This window comes from Ceratotherium simum, chromosome 6 (assembly GCF_057802395.1).
Source record: "Ceratotherium simum simum isolate JZ-2026a chromosome 6, ASM5780239v1, whole genome shotgun sequence".
Taxonomy (NCBI): domain Eukaryota; kingdom Metazoa; phylum Chordata; class Mammalia; order Perissodactyla; family Rhinocerotidae; genus Ceratotherium; species Ceratotherium simum.
The window spans coordinates 28,590,125-28,606,423 of record NC_141905.1 but is presented as its reverse complement, the minus strand read 5'-3'; the positions used below and the strand labels follow the sequence as shown (position 1 = coordinate 28,606,423).

General features: G+C 37.2%; 1 protein-coding gene across 3 annotated transcripts in view; it reads right to left on the bottom strand.

Moving 5' to 3' along the window:
• P4HA1 (prolyl 4-hydroxylase subunit alpha 1) overlaps positions 1-16,299 on the bottom strand; it is an 86,960-nt gene that overhangs the window by 45,246 nt on the left and 25,415 nt on the right. For 2 of the 3 annotated variants that reach the window (XM_004426988.3, XM_004426987.3), the window contains exon 5: positions 14,728-14,865. The exons of the other annotated variant lie outside the window; for it this stretch is intronic. In XM_004426988.3, the coding sequence (XP_004427045.1) occupies positions 14,728-14,865 (138 nt within the window). The remainder of the gene's footprint in view (positions 1-14,727; positions 14,866-16,299) is intronic. 3 annotated transcript variants of the gene reach the window in all.

Sequence of the window (16,299 nt, the reverse complement as noted above, 5' to 3'; positions counted from 1 at the left end):
TATATAAATGCCTGATTCCTGCTCCGGGGTAGAAATTTACAAGATACGCCTAGAAGAAACTGCCAGACAGCAAGGAAGCTCCCTTGCTAGCAAAGAACGATAGGATCATTTCAAAAAGACAAATTAGCCAATCTAAAGAGGCCTAAAATGGGATGATCTGAGCATCCAATGAAATAATGAATATAAATGGATTGAAATACAAAAATACATAAAAATCCATGAGTTTATAATGATACTTCAGATAAAAATCACTAGTCACTACTGAAGTTATTATGACATCAACTCATCACCCTGAAAATTGACACAAAAGAATCAAAGATTTATCTTGCTTTCACGTATAAACTATAGTTCAGGGTAGCCAAATGGCTCCCGAAAGAAAGTTCTCATTTATAGAATTCCAGCTAATAAAAGTAGAAAGAATGATGGAAGGAGAAAAATCACTATTTTGCAACCCCTTATGAAATAGTTCTAGGCAATGATCATCAAAGGCTGCCAACACTATTAGATGAAACTCGAGGAGAACTTTATGTGGAGGTATCAGTCTCCGACCACCCACCAAAGCCACTCATCAATTAGCATCACAAAAAGTGTGACAAGACATCAGGTGTACGATCATACAATTCGACATAAAGTTCAGATCGCCACCTGTGGAGTTAATTAAAAAACTTGAACGTGAATCTAATCAAGTCTCAAGCTCTAACCAGTTTGTAGGAAACACAGGAGTTAGAGAAAAAGTTAAACAACACAAAAAAAGAAATCAGGCAACTCCAGAATGTGGTACATTCCACAGGACATATGATCAGGTTTTTCCAACTAATCAATGGAATGAGGGGAAAAGGGAAGAATAAAAGATTTAAAGACAAAACCAAAATATGCAACTGCAAAAAGCCATCTTTGAGATCACCAGAGAAACTAAATATTAACTGGGTGTTAAATTACATTAAGGAACCATTGTCAATTTGTTAGACTGGTTAATAGTAAGTGGTTTTATTACTTTTTTAAAAAAGGACCTGACTGATCAGTTAGGTATACATATTGAATTATTTATGGATAAAATGACATGACGTCTAAGATTTGCTTTTAAAATAGTCCAGTGAAAACAACAACAAAAAGGAGAGAGTGGAGGGAACAAAGACAACAACAATGGCAAAGTGTTAAAAACTTCTGAAGCTGGGTAACGCATCATGGAGGCTCATTATGTCACTACTTTTATTTTTTGTTTGATATTTTCCATAATAAAAAGTTTTATAAATAATATCAAAAAGGAGACAGTCATGTCCTACAGGGCTCTTTTTCTGCCTTATAAAGAAAATCACATAATTCCCTTTTAGACGCTAACAAAAAAGAAAATGACCAGTTATGTGAAAAAATAAAATAAAATTAGACAATAAAAAATAAAAACTACTAACCTTACTACATTTTCCTCTGAATATATGGTTCTGAAAATAAATCAATATTGTGCTAGAAGTCATGCTTCCAGAAGAGTAAAGTTTTAAAAAGAAACTATTGGTCAAAAGCAGACTAACCTGGGCCGGCCCTGTGGCTTAGCGGTTAAGTGTGTGCGCACCGCTGCTGGTGGCCCGGGTTCGGATCCCGGGCGCGCACCGACACACCGCTTCTCCGGCCATGCTGAGGCCGTGTCCCACATACAGCAACTAAGAAGGATGTGCAGCTATGACATACAACTATCTACTGGGGCTTTGGTGGGGGGGGAAGCAGACTAACCTACATTTTCTCTGATAAAACAGATATAATCTTATACATATAAGTATCTGATAACACTGCAAAGGAAAATTTTAGAAAAAGGAGCACAATGCTGTTTTCCTTAATAAATTTTTTTTATTGATGTCATAATAGTTTATAACATTGTGAAATTTCAGTTGTACGTTACTATTTGTCAGTCACCATATATATGTACCCCGTTACCCCTTATGCCCACCCCCAACCCCTTTCCCCTCTGGTAACCACTAATATGTTCTCTTTGTCCATGTGTTTGTTTATCTTCCACATATGAGTGAAATCATACAGTGATTCTCTTTCTCTGTCTGGCTTATTTCACTTAACTAACACCCTCAAGGGCCATCCATGTTGTTGCAAACCGGACAACCCTGTCTTTTTTATGGCTGAGTAGTATTCCATTGTGTGTGTATGTATAAATATATACACAGACACCATATATATGTGTATATATATACACACCACATCTTTATATATGTGTGTGTATATACATATATACATGTATACATATACACCACATCTTCTTTATCCATTCATCAGTTCATGGGCACTTGGGTTACTTCCCCATCTTGCCTATTATGAATAATGTTGCAATGCACACAGGGATGCATAGGTCTCTTTGGATTGTTGATTTCAAGTTCTCTGACTAAATATCCAGCAGTGGGATAGCTGGGTCACATGGTATTTCTGTTTTTAATTTTCTGAGAAATCTCCAAACTGTTTTCCATAGTGGCTGCACTAGTTTGCATTCCCACCAACAGTGTATGAGGGTTCTGTTTTCTCCACATCGTCTCAACATTTGTTATTTTTTGTCCTGGTGAGTATAGCCATGCTAGTGGGTGTAAGGTGCTATCACAATGTAGTTTTGATTTGCATTTCCCAGATAATTAGTGATGTTGAACATCTTTTCATGTGTCTATTGGCCATCTGCATATCTCCTTTGGAAAAATGTCTGTTCATGTCCTCTGCCCGTTTTTTAATCAGGTTGTTTTTTTTTTTGTTGAGTTGTGTGACTTCTTGATATATTTTGGAGATTAACCCCTTGTTGGATATATGATTTGCAAATATTTTCTCCCAGTTGGTGGGTTGTCTTTTCATTTTGTTTCTGGTTTCCTTTGCCTTGCAGAAGCTCTTTAGTCTGCTGAAGTCCCATTTGTTTATTTTTTCTTTTGTTTCCCTTGACCAAGCAGACATGGTATTCAAAAAGATTCTTCTAAGGCTGATGTCAAATACTGTACTGCTCATATTCTCTTCTAGGAGTTTTATGGTGTCACGTGTTACCTTCAAGTCTTTAATCCATTTTGAGTTAATTTTTGTGTGTAGTAAAAGATAATGGTCTACTTTCATTCTTTTGCATGTGGCTGTACAGTTTTCCCAGCACCATTTATTGAAGAGACTTTCCTTTCTCCATTGTATGTTCTTAGCTTCTTTGTCGAAGATTAGCTGTCTGCAGATGTGTGGTTTCATTTCCGGGCTTTCAATTCTGTTCCATTAATCTGTGTGTCTGTTTTTCTACCAGTACCATGCTGTTTTGATTACTATAGCTTTGTAGTATATTTTGAAGTCAGGGATAGTGATGCCTCCAGCTTTGTTCTTTTTTCTCAGGATTGCTTTAGCTATTTGGGGTCTTTTGTTGCCCCATATGAATTCTTGTATTGTTTGTTCTATTTCTGTGAAGAGTGTCATTGGGATTCTCATTGGGACTGCACTGCATCTGTAGATTGCATTAGGTAGCATGGACATTTTAACTATGTTTATTCTTCCAATACACATACATGGAACATCTTTCCATTTCTTTTTGTTTTGTTTTTTTTTTTTGTGAGGAAGATCAGCCCTGAGCTAACATCCATGCCAATCCTCCTCTTTTTGCTGAGGAACACCGGCCCTAAGCTAACATCTATTGCCAATCCTCCTCCTTTTTTTCCCTTTTTCTCCCCAAAGCCCCAGTAGATAGTTGTATGTCATAGTTGCACATCCTTCTAGTTGCTGTATGTGGGATGCCACCTCAGCATGGCTGCACAAGCGGTGCGTCGGTGCGCGCCTGGGATCCGAACCCGGGCCGCCAGCAGCAGAGCACGTGCACTTAACCGCTAAGCCATGGCGCTGGCCCTTTGATCCTTTTAACGTATTGCCTCATTCAGTTTGCCAATATTTTATTGAGTATTTTTGTATCTATGTTCATCAGCAATACTGGCCTCTAATTTTCCTTCTTTGTGTTATCCTTGTCTAGCTTTGGGATCAGGGTGATGTTGGCCTCGTGAAATGTGTTAGGAAGTGTTTGGTCTTCTTCAATTTTTTGGAATAGTTTGAGAAGGAGAGGTATTAAATCTTTGAATGTTTTGTAGAATTCTCCAGAGAAGCCATCTGGTCCTGGACTTTTATTTTTTGGGAGGTTTTTGATTACTGTTTCAATCTCTTTACTTATGATTGGTCTATTCAATTCTCTATTTCTTCTTGATTCAGTTTTGGGAGGTTGTATGAGTAAGAATTTATCCATTTCTAGATTGTCCAATTTGTTGGCATACAGTTTTTCATAGTACTCTCTTACAATCCTTTGTATTTCTGTGGTATCCATTGTAATTTCTCCTCTTTCACTTCTAATTTTATTCATTTGAGCCTTCTCTTTTTTTCTTAGCAAGTCTGGCTAAGGGTTTCTCAATTTTGTTTCTCTTCTCAAAGAACCAGTTCTTAGTTTCATTGATCCTTTCTACTGTCTTTTTTATTTCAATTTCATTTATATCTGCTCTTATTTTTATTATTTCCCACCTTCTGCTGGGCATTGTCTGTTCTACTTTCTCTAGTTCTGTTAGGTGCAGTTTAAGATTATTTATTTGAGATCCATCTTGTTTGTTAAGGTGGGCCTGTATTGCTATGAATTTCCCTCTTAGGACCACTTTTGGTGCGTCCCATATGAGTTGGTATGGTGTAGTTTCATTTTCATTTGTCTCCAGATATTTGTTGATTTCTTCTTTAATTTCTTCAATGATCCATTGGTTGTTCAGTAGCATGTTGTTTAGTCTCCACCTCTTTGTCACTTTCCCAGCTTTTTTCTTGTAGTTGATTTCTAGTTTCATAGCATTATGGTCAGAAAAGATGCTTGATATGATTTCAATCTTCTTAAATTTATTGAGGCTTGCCTTGTTTCCCAGATATGGTCTATCTTTGAGAATGTTCCACATGCACTTGAGAAGAATGTGTATTCTACTGTTTTTGGATGGAGTGTTAAATATATCTTTTAAGTCCCTCTGGTCTAGTTTATCATTTAATTCCACTATTTCCTTATTGACTTTCTGTCTGGATGATCTATCCATTGATGTAAGTGGGGTGTTAAGGTACCCTAATATTATTGTTGTTGTTAACATCTCCTTTTAGGTCTTTTAATAGTTGCTTTATGTACTTTGGTGCCTCTGTGTTAGGTGCATATATATTTATAGTTATGTCCTCTTGGGGGAGTGTCACTTTTATCATTATATACTGGCCTCTTTGTCACTCACTGCCTTTTTTACCTTGAAGTCTACTTTGTCTGATGTAAGTATGGCAACACCTGCTTTCCTTTGCCATTAGCCTGGAGTTACGTCTTCCATCCCTTCACTCTGAACCTGTGTTTGTCTTTAGAGCTGAGATGTGTTTTCCTGGAGGCAGCATATTGTTGGGTCTTCTTTTTTAATCCATCCAGCCACTCTGTGTCTTTTGATTGGAGAATTCAATCCATTTACATTTAGAGTGATGATTGATAGCAGGGCTTAATGCTGCCATTTTATCACTTGTTTTCCAGTTGTTTTGTATTTCTCTTTTACCTTTTCCTGTGTATTTCGGATTGCCAATTCAGTTTCATGGTTCTCTATGATGGTTTGGTTTTCTCAGTTTTCTCTTTATTTATCATTTGTGTCCATATTCTGATTTTTTGTTTAGTGGTTACTGTGAGGTTTGTATAAAAGATCTCGTAGATGGACGGTCCATTTTCTGATAGCTTCTTATTTCCTTAGTCTAAGCAGTTCCATCCCTTTCCTCTCCCCAACTAAGTTACTGTTGTCACAACTTATTCCGTTTTGTGTTGTGAGTTAGTGGTTAAAATGAAGTATTATAGTTATTTTTGACATTTTATTTCCCTTTATCTTTAATGTTATAATTAAGTGTTTGCTAACCTGTTCTGACAGCTGCAGTCTTCTGATTTTGTCTACCTATTTATCTCCTTGCTCAAGGCTTTGTGATCCCTTTCTTTTTTTTTTCCCCCAGGTATGAGGGCCTTCTTGACCATTTCTTGTGGCTGGGGTGGGGGGGTCTTGTGGCGATGAACTCCCTCAGCTTTGGTTTATCTGGGAAACACTTTATTTCTCCATCATATCTAAAGGATATTTTCGATGGATAGAGTATTCTTGGCAGAAAGTTTTTGTTTTTCAAAATTTTGAATATATCATTCCACTCTCATAGCCTGTACGGTTTTTGCTGACAAATCCACTGAAAGCCTGATAGGGGTTCCTTTGTAGGTTATTTTCTTCTGCCTTCCTGCCCTTAATATTTTTTTCTTTGTCATTGACCTTTGCCAGTTTTACTAATATATGCCTTGGAGAAGGTCTTTTTACATTGATGTAATTAGGAGTTTTATTAGCTTCTTTTACTTGTAATGTCAGTTCTTTCCCCAAGTTTGGGAAGTTCTGAGCTATCACTTCTTTGAACAAGCTCTCTGCTTCTTTCCCCCTTTCTTCTCTCTCTGGAATACCTATAATCCTTATCTTGCATTTCCTAACTGAGTTGGATGTTTCTCGGAGAATTTCTTCATTTCTTTTTAGTGTTAGTTCTTTCTCTTCCTCCATCTGAAGCATTTCTATATTTCTGTCCTCCAAATTGCTAATTCTGTCCTCCATAGTACAGCTCTGGCAGCTGTGCCTGTCTTTTGGAAGCTATGCTGACAGGGCCCATCTGCATTTGCCCACTCACCACTGCTGTTTTACAAACATATGCAGAGGCACTCTGGCAGGGATCCCCTGCTCCAGCCATCGGGCTGAGCTGGTACACCAGCCAGGGGTGGGGGGGGCGGTGCTGAGGTGCTTTCTTTTATGTGCATGATCCCACACACCCTGGTTCTGCACTCACTGTCTGCCTGGCTTGGTGCAGATGCCACTGCAATTGCTTTGCTACCTCAGTGCAGGGAGTTCCCACAGGCTGGGAAGTAACTCCGAGAGCACCAGCGTTCCCAAGGAGGGCTGCCTCCTCTCCCTTCTCCTCTCAGGGTCAAGTACTCGCTGCCACAAGGACCTGCCCCTAGGTCGCTGCTGCACGAGAGGGAGAGGCAATCCCCTTACCTCCTTCCACTGCCTGCTGGGGGGGGTCCAGCACCCCCACATTCAGACGTATAACTGTGTGGATCTCTCAGACATCTATTGGGTTGTGTGAATGTCCTCTGTTGGTTTATGAATGCCCTTTGCATTGTACCTTAGTGGGGAGACACTAAAGGAAGCGCTCACTCCACCGTAATGCTCCACGTCACTCTCTGACACATCTCCTTAATAAATTTTGATTGAATACACTTCAAGGAGTCACTAAATTGGCTACAACTAGACTTAGCTATTCTATCTATCCAATGGTGTCAACACATGTTTTTTTAAAAATGCTAGCAGAAAAGAAGTTCACAAGAAATAAATTAAGAAGTAAAGTCATGGGGCACATTTTTGCTAGTGACATTCACTGTCTAGGGGAAGGCATGTCCTGATCTGAGGATATGACCTGTTAGATTCCAGTACCAAACAAGCACAGTCCTAGCATGAAGGTATATACACTGGAGGATTACATGGACCAATATAATTAAAAATTCAAATCATACAACTACTTCCATTCACTTTTTTTTTGTGCCTCCTGTTAGTCACTTATGAATAATAACTGATTCTCAGTGTACTCCTAAAATGAAGACAAAGATCCATATTTTGACACTTTTCCCTTAACTAACTCTGTATTTCACCCTCCACTCTAGGAAAGGATACCAAGAAATTAACTTATTAATAGTTTAAAATGATGCAATTCCAGAAACCAAAGAAATATATTAAATTTTGACTCTCCTATTATTTTTAAGTTATGAGACCTACTGTACAGTTCTAAGATGAGCTTACAATGCAGCAATTAGGAATGTTTTTCTCTGGGATGTGCAATAGACATAAGAGGACAGTATGCCATTAACACATGTAGGTAGCACCAGTAATATTTTTTATATGACCTGATATTCTGGCAACATTATTTGAAAGCATGATGGGGATAACAGAGGATCTTTAGCTATTCTGCTTTTGTAGTTAAAAGTATCTCTGCTTATCTTACTATTAGATCTATTCACAATTATTAAAGGCAGGATGCCTGAGAATTAGATTCTTAAAAGAAAATGAAAAAGAAGTGATGCAGCACTTGAAAGGGAAGGCTATTTCCAAAATTGAGGACACGAGAAGAAAAAGTAAATGGGTAAGAAGATGAAGAAAATGAACTAAGGAGTGATGTTGACAGAAAAAGTCTGTAAAAAGCTTTCATACGCAGGGAAAATAGAATTTGATAAGAAAAAGAATAAGTTGTAAATTCCTTTGGTTCAAAGGATGTGGTATGGATGACTGATATTAGCATGTCAAACTGAATGTTGTAACCCCAATTTAAAATAAAATAACACCAAAAAGAATCCTCTTAATTTATTATCACAATATAAACTATAATATTATATGACACTATAGGAAAAATTTACTTAGAAATACATTTTTGTGGCTCATCCATAAACTGGGGCATTTAATTGAAAAATTCTTACACTTTACAGAAACACTTAGTGGATAAAACTTGATTTGCAATGGAGAAATATGTTTAAAATGCATACACTTGGGAAGTTGGTGTCTTGCATCTTAGGCAATATGGTACAGTCTTGGCTAAGAGAGCTCTGGAGATGTGTGGAGAATCTATTGCTTGGTGTAGTAACCTTATCAGCTCACCAAGATAGTGATGCAAGTGACAGAGTATGAACAACATTTAACTTCTACCTGAAGTAAACTGAATTTTATATATAACATATTTTCCACACCAAAAAAAGAAATCACAGCTAAAGAAAAACAGCATGATCTCTTTGGAAGATACGGATCTATTCAACGAATCGGGGTTAGGAACAACCTGAAACTATCAACTATAAAGACATCACTGATGCCAAAATGCATATAACTTATCAAATTGTATATTAAAATATTGACAAAGCATTTCAAAAGATACGCCCAAAAAAGAGTAAGAAACAGAAAAACTAATCAAGGAGTAACATGGAATCAGTATAAATCCACTGAAATAAGCATTTCCATGAATTTTTTGTTTTAAGAAAATTTTAAAAACAAATCATCCTTCTCCCCTGACCCTCACCCCATCCTAAGACTAAACACAGCAGAATCAGAGTTATTTAATATTCAATGCCATTTTGATGGGAAGATAATAAAGTTTTAAACAAAAAGAAATATGGTAAACTAAATGAAACTTATCATCCCCACATACACCAAACCTGCTTCTTTTGTGTTCTCTATTTTGCTGAATGGAACTCAGTTTTTCAAGCCAGAAACCCATATCAAGTCCACCATCAAATTCTACCGTGCTACCTCCTAAGTAGCTTGATAACCTATCCACTTCTCTCCATACCCACTAGGTACCACTATCATCTCTTACTTAAATTTTTACAACAGCCTCCTCTCCCTAATTTCTTTGTCCCTACCCCAGGCCCCAATACAATCTCCATTTTGCAGCCAGAATGACATTTCTAAAATGAAAATCATATAACTTTCCTGTTCAAAACTTTTCAATGGCTCCTTGTTGCTCTCAGAACAGTTCAAACTCCTCCACATGGCTTACAAAGCCCTTCAAGAGACGGCTTCTGCTTAACTTATCTAGCCTCATCTCTCACTGTTCTCACAAAACCAAACCCCCATCCCCACCTCATGCACTCACCTCTTAAACTACTTGTTAGATATCTGATTTAATATGCTCTTTCCTCTCTGGCCTTTATACATATTCCCTCTGCTTAGAATACCTTTCTCATGCCCACTCTTTTCCCCTTCTCCCCCATTTTCCTGGCTAATTCCCTGTCCATTATATCTCAATGTTTTTAACGTTGTGTCTTCTAGGAACATCCGTGCCCATCTTCCTCTACTTTATCTGTGGGACACCTGTCACGGCATGGCTTGATAAGCTGTGCATAGGTCCACGCCCAGGATCTCAACCTGTGAACCCCGGCCCGCCAAAGTGGAGCGCACAAACTTAACCACTACACCACGGGGCCAGGCCCTAAGCAACACACTCTTAAACAACCAATGGATCAAAGAAATCACAGGAGAAATTAAAAAATACTTAAAGACAAATGAAAATTAAAACACAACATACCAAAAGTTATGCAACACAGTGAAAGCAGTGCTAACGGAGAAATTTAGTTATAACTTCTTACATTAAACAACAAGAAAGATCTTAAATCAACAACCTAACTTTACAGCTTAAGAAACTAGAAAAACAAGAACAAATTAAACCCAAAGCTAGCAGAAGAAAGAAAATATTAGAGCAGAGGTAAATTAAATAGAGAATAGAAAAACAATAGAGAAAACTAACGAAACCAAAAGTTGGTTCTTTGAAAAGATCAACAAAATTGACAATCTTTTACCTAGAAGGACTTAAAAAAAAAAAGAGAGAAGATTCAAATTACTAAAATCAGAAATGAAAGCGGGGACATTACCACCAATTCTACAGAAATACAAAGTACATAAGAAAGTACTTATAAGAAAGTACTATGAAATTGTACACCAACAAATTGGATAACCTAGATGAAGTGGATAAATTTCCAGAAACACAAAATTTACCAAGACTAAGAAAGAAATAGAAAATCTAAATAGACCTATAACTAGTAAAGAGACTGAATCAGTAATCAACAGTCTCCTGACAAAGAAAAGCCCTGGACCTGATGGCTTCATTAGAGAATTCTATCAAACATTTAAGAACTAACACCAATCCTTCTCAAACTTTTCCAAAAAATTGAAGAGAAGAGAACACTTCCTAACTCATTCTATGAGGCCAGCATTACCCTTATGTCAAAGCCAGACAAAGACACTACAAGAAAAAAAAACTACAGACCAATATCCCTTATGAACATTGATGCAAAAATCCTCAACAAAATACTAGCAAACAGAATTCAGCAGCATATTCAAAGAATTGTACACCATGACCAAGTGGGATTTATTCCTGGAATACAAGGACGTTTCAACATACAAAAATTGATCAACATAATACACCACACACCACATTAATAGAATAAAGGGAAAAAAACCATATGATCATCTCAATTGATTCAGAAAAAGCATTTGACAAAATTTAACACTCTTTCAAAATAAAAAACACTCAGCAAACTAGGAGTAGAAGGAAACTATCTTAATGTAATAAAAGATATATTTGAAAAACCCACAGCATACACACTCAATGGTGAAAGTCTGAGAGCTTTTCCTTTAAGTCAAGAACAAGAACAAGGATGCCCATTTTCGATTCCTCTATTCACCTTAGTACTGGAAATTCTAGCCAGAGCAATTAGGCAAGAAAAAGCAATAAAAGGCATCCAAGTTGGAAAGGAAGAAGTAAAATGATCTCTGTTAGCAGATGATATTATCTTACACGTAGAAAACCCTAAAGATTCCACAAAAAAAACTGTGAGAGCTAATAAATGAATTCAGCAAAGTAGCAAGACACAAAGTCAACACACAAAAATTCGTTGCATTTCTATAGACTAACAATGAACAATCTGAAAAGAAAATTACTAACACAATTCTAAGAATAAAATACTTAGGAATTAACCAAGAAAATGAAAGACTTGTACAATGAAAACTACAAAATATTGCTGAAAGAAATTAAAGAAGACATAAATAAATGAAAACACATCCCATGTTCAGGGATTGGAAGACTTACTATTGTTAAAATGTCAATACTACTCAGCATGATCTACAGATTCAATTCACTATCCAAATTCCAATGGTTTTTTGCAGAAACAGAAAAACCCATCCCAAAATTCATATGGAATTTCAAGGGACCCTGAATAGCCAAAACAATCTGGAAAAAGAACAAAACTGGAGGACTCATAATTTCTGATTTCAAAACTTACTACAAAGCTACAGTTATCAAAACAGTGTGGTACTGGCATAAAGACAGACATACAGACCAATGGAATAAAATGGAGAGCCCATAAATAAACCCTAACACATATGTCAAATGATTTTTGACAAGGCTGCCAAGACCATTCAATGGGAAAAGGACAGTCTTTTCAGCAAATGGTGCTGGAAAAACTGGATATCCATAAGCAAAAGAATGAAGTTTGATCTTTACCTAACACCACATGTAAAAATTAACTCAAAAAGAATCAAGGACCTAAATGTAAGACCTAAGACAATAAAACTCCTAGAAAAAAAACACAGGACAAAAGCTTTACAACATTGGATTGGGCAATGACTTTTTGTATATGACCCTAAAGGCACAGGCAACAAAACAAAAGATAAACTAAGTGGACTTCATGAAAATTTTAAAATTTTGTGCATCAAAGACAATATCAACAGAGTAAAAAGGCACAGAAGGGGAGAAAATATTTGCAAATAATACATCTCATAAGGGATTAACATCCAGAATATATAGAGAACTCCTAAAACTCAACAACAAACAAAAACAACCCAATTAAAAAATGGGCAAAGGACTTGAATAGACATTTCTCAAAAAAAGATATACAGATGGCTGCTTAGCATATGAAAACATGCTCAGCACTGCTGATAATTAGGGAAATACAAAACCACAATGAGCTACCACCTTACATCCATTAGGATGGCTACTAACAAAAGAAGTGTTGGCAAGGTTGTGGAGAAACTGGCACCCTTGTACACTGTCGGTGGGAATGTAAAATGGTATACTTACCATGGAAAATAGTATTGGCAGTTCTTCAAAAAATCAAAAATAGGGGCTGGCCCGGTAGCGTAGCGGTTAAGTGCACATGCTCCGCTTCAGTGGCCCAGGGTTCACAGGTTCAGATCCCAGGCGTGCACCAACGCACCACTTATCAAGCCATGCTGTGGCAGCATCTCATATAAAATGGTGGAAGATGGGCATGGATGTTAGCCCAGGGCCAATCTTCCTCAGCAAAAAGAGGAGGATTGGTATCTGATGTTAGCTCAGGGCTCATCTTCCTCACACACACACACAAAAAATTAAAAATAGAGTTACCAAATGATCCAGGAATTCCACTTCTGGGTATATACCCAAAGAATGGAAGGCAGGGTCTCGAAGAGATATTTGCACACCCTTGTTCACAGCAGCATTATTCACAATAGCTAAAATGTGGAAGCAACCCAAATGTCCATCAACAGATGAATGGATAAGCAAAATGTGGTATAAACATATGATGGGTTATTACTCAGCCTTAAAAACGGAGGAAATTCTGACATATGCTAGAATATGGATGACCCTTAGAATTATGCTAAGTGAAATAAACCAGTTACAAAAAGACACTGTATGATTCCACTTATATGATGTACTTGTTGTTAGCTAGTGTTGGCAAGTTGATTCTGTCTCCTAGTAACCCTGTGTACAGCAGAGCTGAACCTTGCCGAGCTTTTTTGCACCATCTTCTCATCTTCTTTCTATATCAGATAAGGCTCCGCTGCTATTCACAGGGTTTTCGTGGCCAATTTTTTCTGAGGTGGGTGGCCAGGTCTTTCTTCCTAGTCTGTCTTAGTTGGGAAGCTCCCCTGAAACCTGTCCACCATGGGTGACCCTGCTGGTATTTGAAATACCAGTAGCATAGCTTTCAGCATCATAGCAACACACAGGTGCCATAGTACAACAACCAACAAACGGGTGGTGTGGTTCCCTGACCGGGAAATGAACCAGGCCCCAGTGGGGAGAGTGCTGAATCTTAATCACTAGACCACCGGGGCTGGCTATGAGGTACTTGGAGTAATCAAAATCATAGAGACAGAAAGCAGAATGATGGTTGCCAGGGGCTGGGGAAAGGGGGGAATAGGGAGTTATCGTTTAATGGGTATAGAGTTTTAATTTTATAAGATGAAAAGAGCTATGGAGATGGATGGTGGTGATAGTTGCACAACAATGTAAATGTATTTAATGCCACTAAACTGCACATTTAAAATTGGTTAAGATGGTAAATTTTGGGGCCGGCCCCGTGGCTTAGCGGTTAAGTGCGCGCACTCCACTACCGGCGGCCCGGGTGCGGATCCCGGGCGCGCACCGACGCACCGCTTCTCTGGCCATGCTGAGGCCGCATCCCACATACAGCAACTAGAAGGATGTGCAACTATGACATACAACTATCTACTGGGGCTTTGGGGAAAAAAAGGAGGAGGACCGGCAATAGATGTTATCTCAGAGCCGGTCTTCCTCAGCAAAAAGAGGAGGATTAGCATGGATGTTAGCTCAGGGCTTATCTTCCTCACACACAAAAAAAAAGATGGTAAATTTTGTGATGTTTTTTGCACAATAAAAAAAATTTAAGTAAATTATGAAATCAGCTGTAACTTAAAAAAATGGTTTTGCCAAAAATAAGTCAGAAAGCAGGATGTTCCACACTGCAGAACACTTTAAAAATCTGTGAATACCCAACATGTCTTGTTTTTTAAATTATTGAACACATAAACTTTTTGATTATCAATTCCCTTATAACTTGACACACAAACACTGGGTGTTCTAAAGAAAAACATCTGGAAAAATGATTATTTCTTTTTCTTACATGCTAAAATTGTGTACTTAAGTCTCTATAATTATAATCTTTCACAGTAACAAGGTAGAAGCATAGCCACAACTTTTAAGGCCTAGCAAAAGGGAGGGTTGCTCTGTTCTCAAAGGCTGTCAAACCAACTAAAGTTAAAAATCTTAAAATACAAAAGTCTTTTTTAAATTAACATTGTCCTAATGGACTGACCAGAGAAACCAGGTGATAGCTGTTTTACAGACTAAAAGAATTTTTACCTGGAAGATTACCCTTTGAGATGGTATCTGTATCCAAATTGTAGGTGTCCTGGAGACGCAACAGAGCTTTGGCTGCCCCAACCTGATCTTCATCATTAGGGAAGTACTGTCTCTGAATGGTTAGGTTAGAGATAAAGCCTTGAAATAGGGGGAAAAAAAAAAAGACTCTAGAACCTCACAGACTTCCAGTTTCCAATATAGAGTATTTACAAGGATTTTTCGAAGTCTATTATAATTTCCCACCATACCATGAAAGTTTCACATGCTCAACAAGAAAAAATTAAATACACTGAATGAGATTTGACATAGCTCTAACTTGTTCAATCTTCCCAAACCCCTTCTAATGTTGCTTAAGTAATCTGAGGTCACTGCATAAATTATATCTGTATTAGTAGGTAAAGATCAACTAACATAATAAGTGAGTTTTTAATTCCACAATACTGCCTCCACTAAACTTGAAAAATGAACAAATTTATGGATTTGAAAATGACATTCATTGGCAACCAATTATACTTTCAGATAACAGATGGTAAGTAAAATGTATGCTCTTAAATAAAGTTCTGTATTTTTCTTCCATGTGCCACACATTATATAAATATGTAAATATATAAAGTTTGGTGGAATTTTTTGAGCAGAAAGAAGAGATATTAATTATATATTTAAGATCATCAGGTAAGCTAGTTTATTAAAATATATTTAGATCTGTTTGATTACTGAATATAGTGTTCAATCAAGATTTGCTCTATATTGGGCCGGCCCTGTGGCTTGGTGGTTAAGTGCGCGCGCTCTGATGCTGGTGGCCCGGGTTCGGATCCCGGGTGCGCACCGAGGCACCACTTCTCCGTCCATCCTGAGGCCGAGTCCCACGTGCAGTGACTGGAAGGATGTGCAGCTATGACATACAACTATCTACTGGGGCTTTGGCGGGGGAAATAAATAAAATAAAATCTTTAAAAAAAAAAAAAAAAGATTTGCTCTATATAAAACTTAATTTTAATTTTAAAAGTTTTTACCTAAAATATAGCAAAAATCAAACAAACAAACTAATTACTGATAACTATAAAACCCCCAAGGAGAATGGATGCTAAATACTCCTTAAGGAAGCAAAACAACAAAAAGTGATTTAAAATTTTAATAATATACCCGTCATCATTTGCAAATAAATGTTAGATATGAGACTTCCCTCCCCTCTTATTTACTTATAATCAACTATGTATATTTTTATCAGCAAAAGGTCAGGCATTTTTATGTTGATGGAAATGTACAAATGAACAACTAGCTGGAAGAGGACTAAAGTTCATATCAGGCATATTTTTTAGTTTTAAGACCAACTCTCAGTCACAACATCCACATGGAATTTTACAAGCAAGTTTTACAAGTTTTATAGAAGACTGTAATGTTTTTTATGCCCCAAAACAAATCCAAGAAGCTGCTTAAATCCTCTCTAAGAAAAAGAGAAAAAATACATATATTATAGCATTATGGGATGACTATCACAGATTAAAACACCAAAGTCTCAAGGTTTACCTTGTAAAAGAACTTAGGTCATACAGGTCATTAACTGAGAATTAA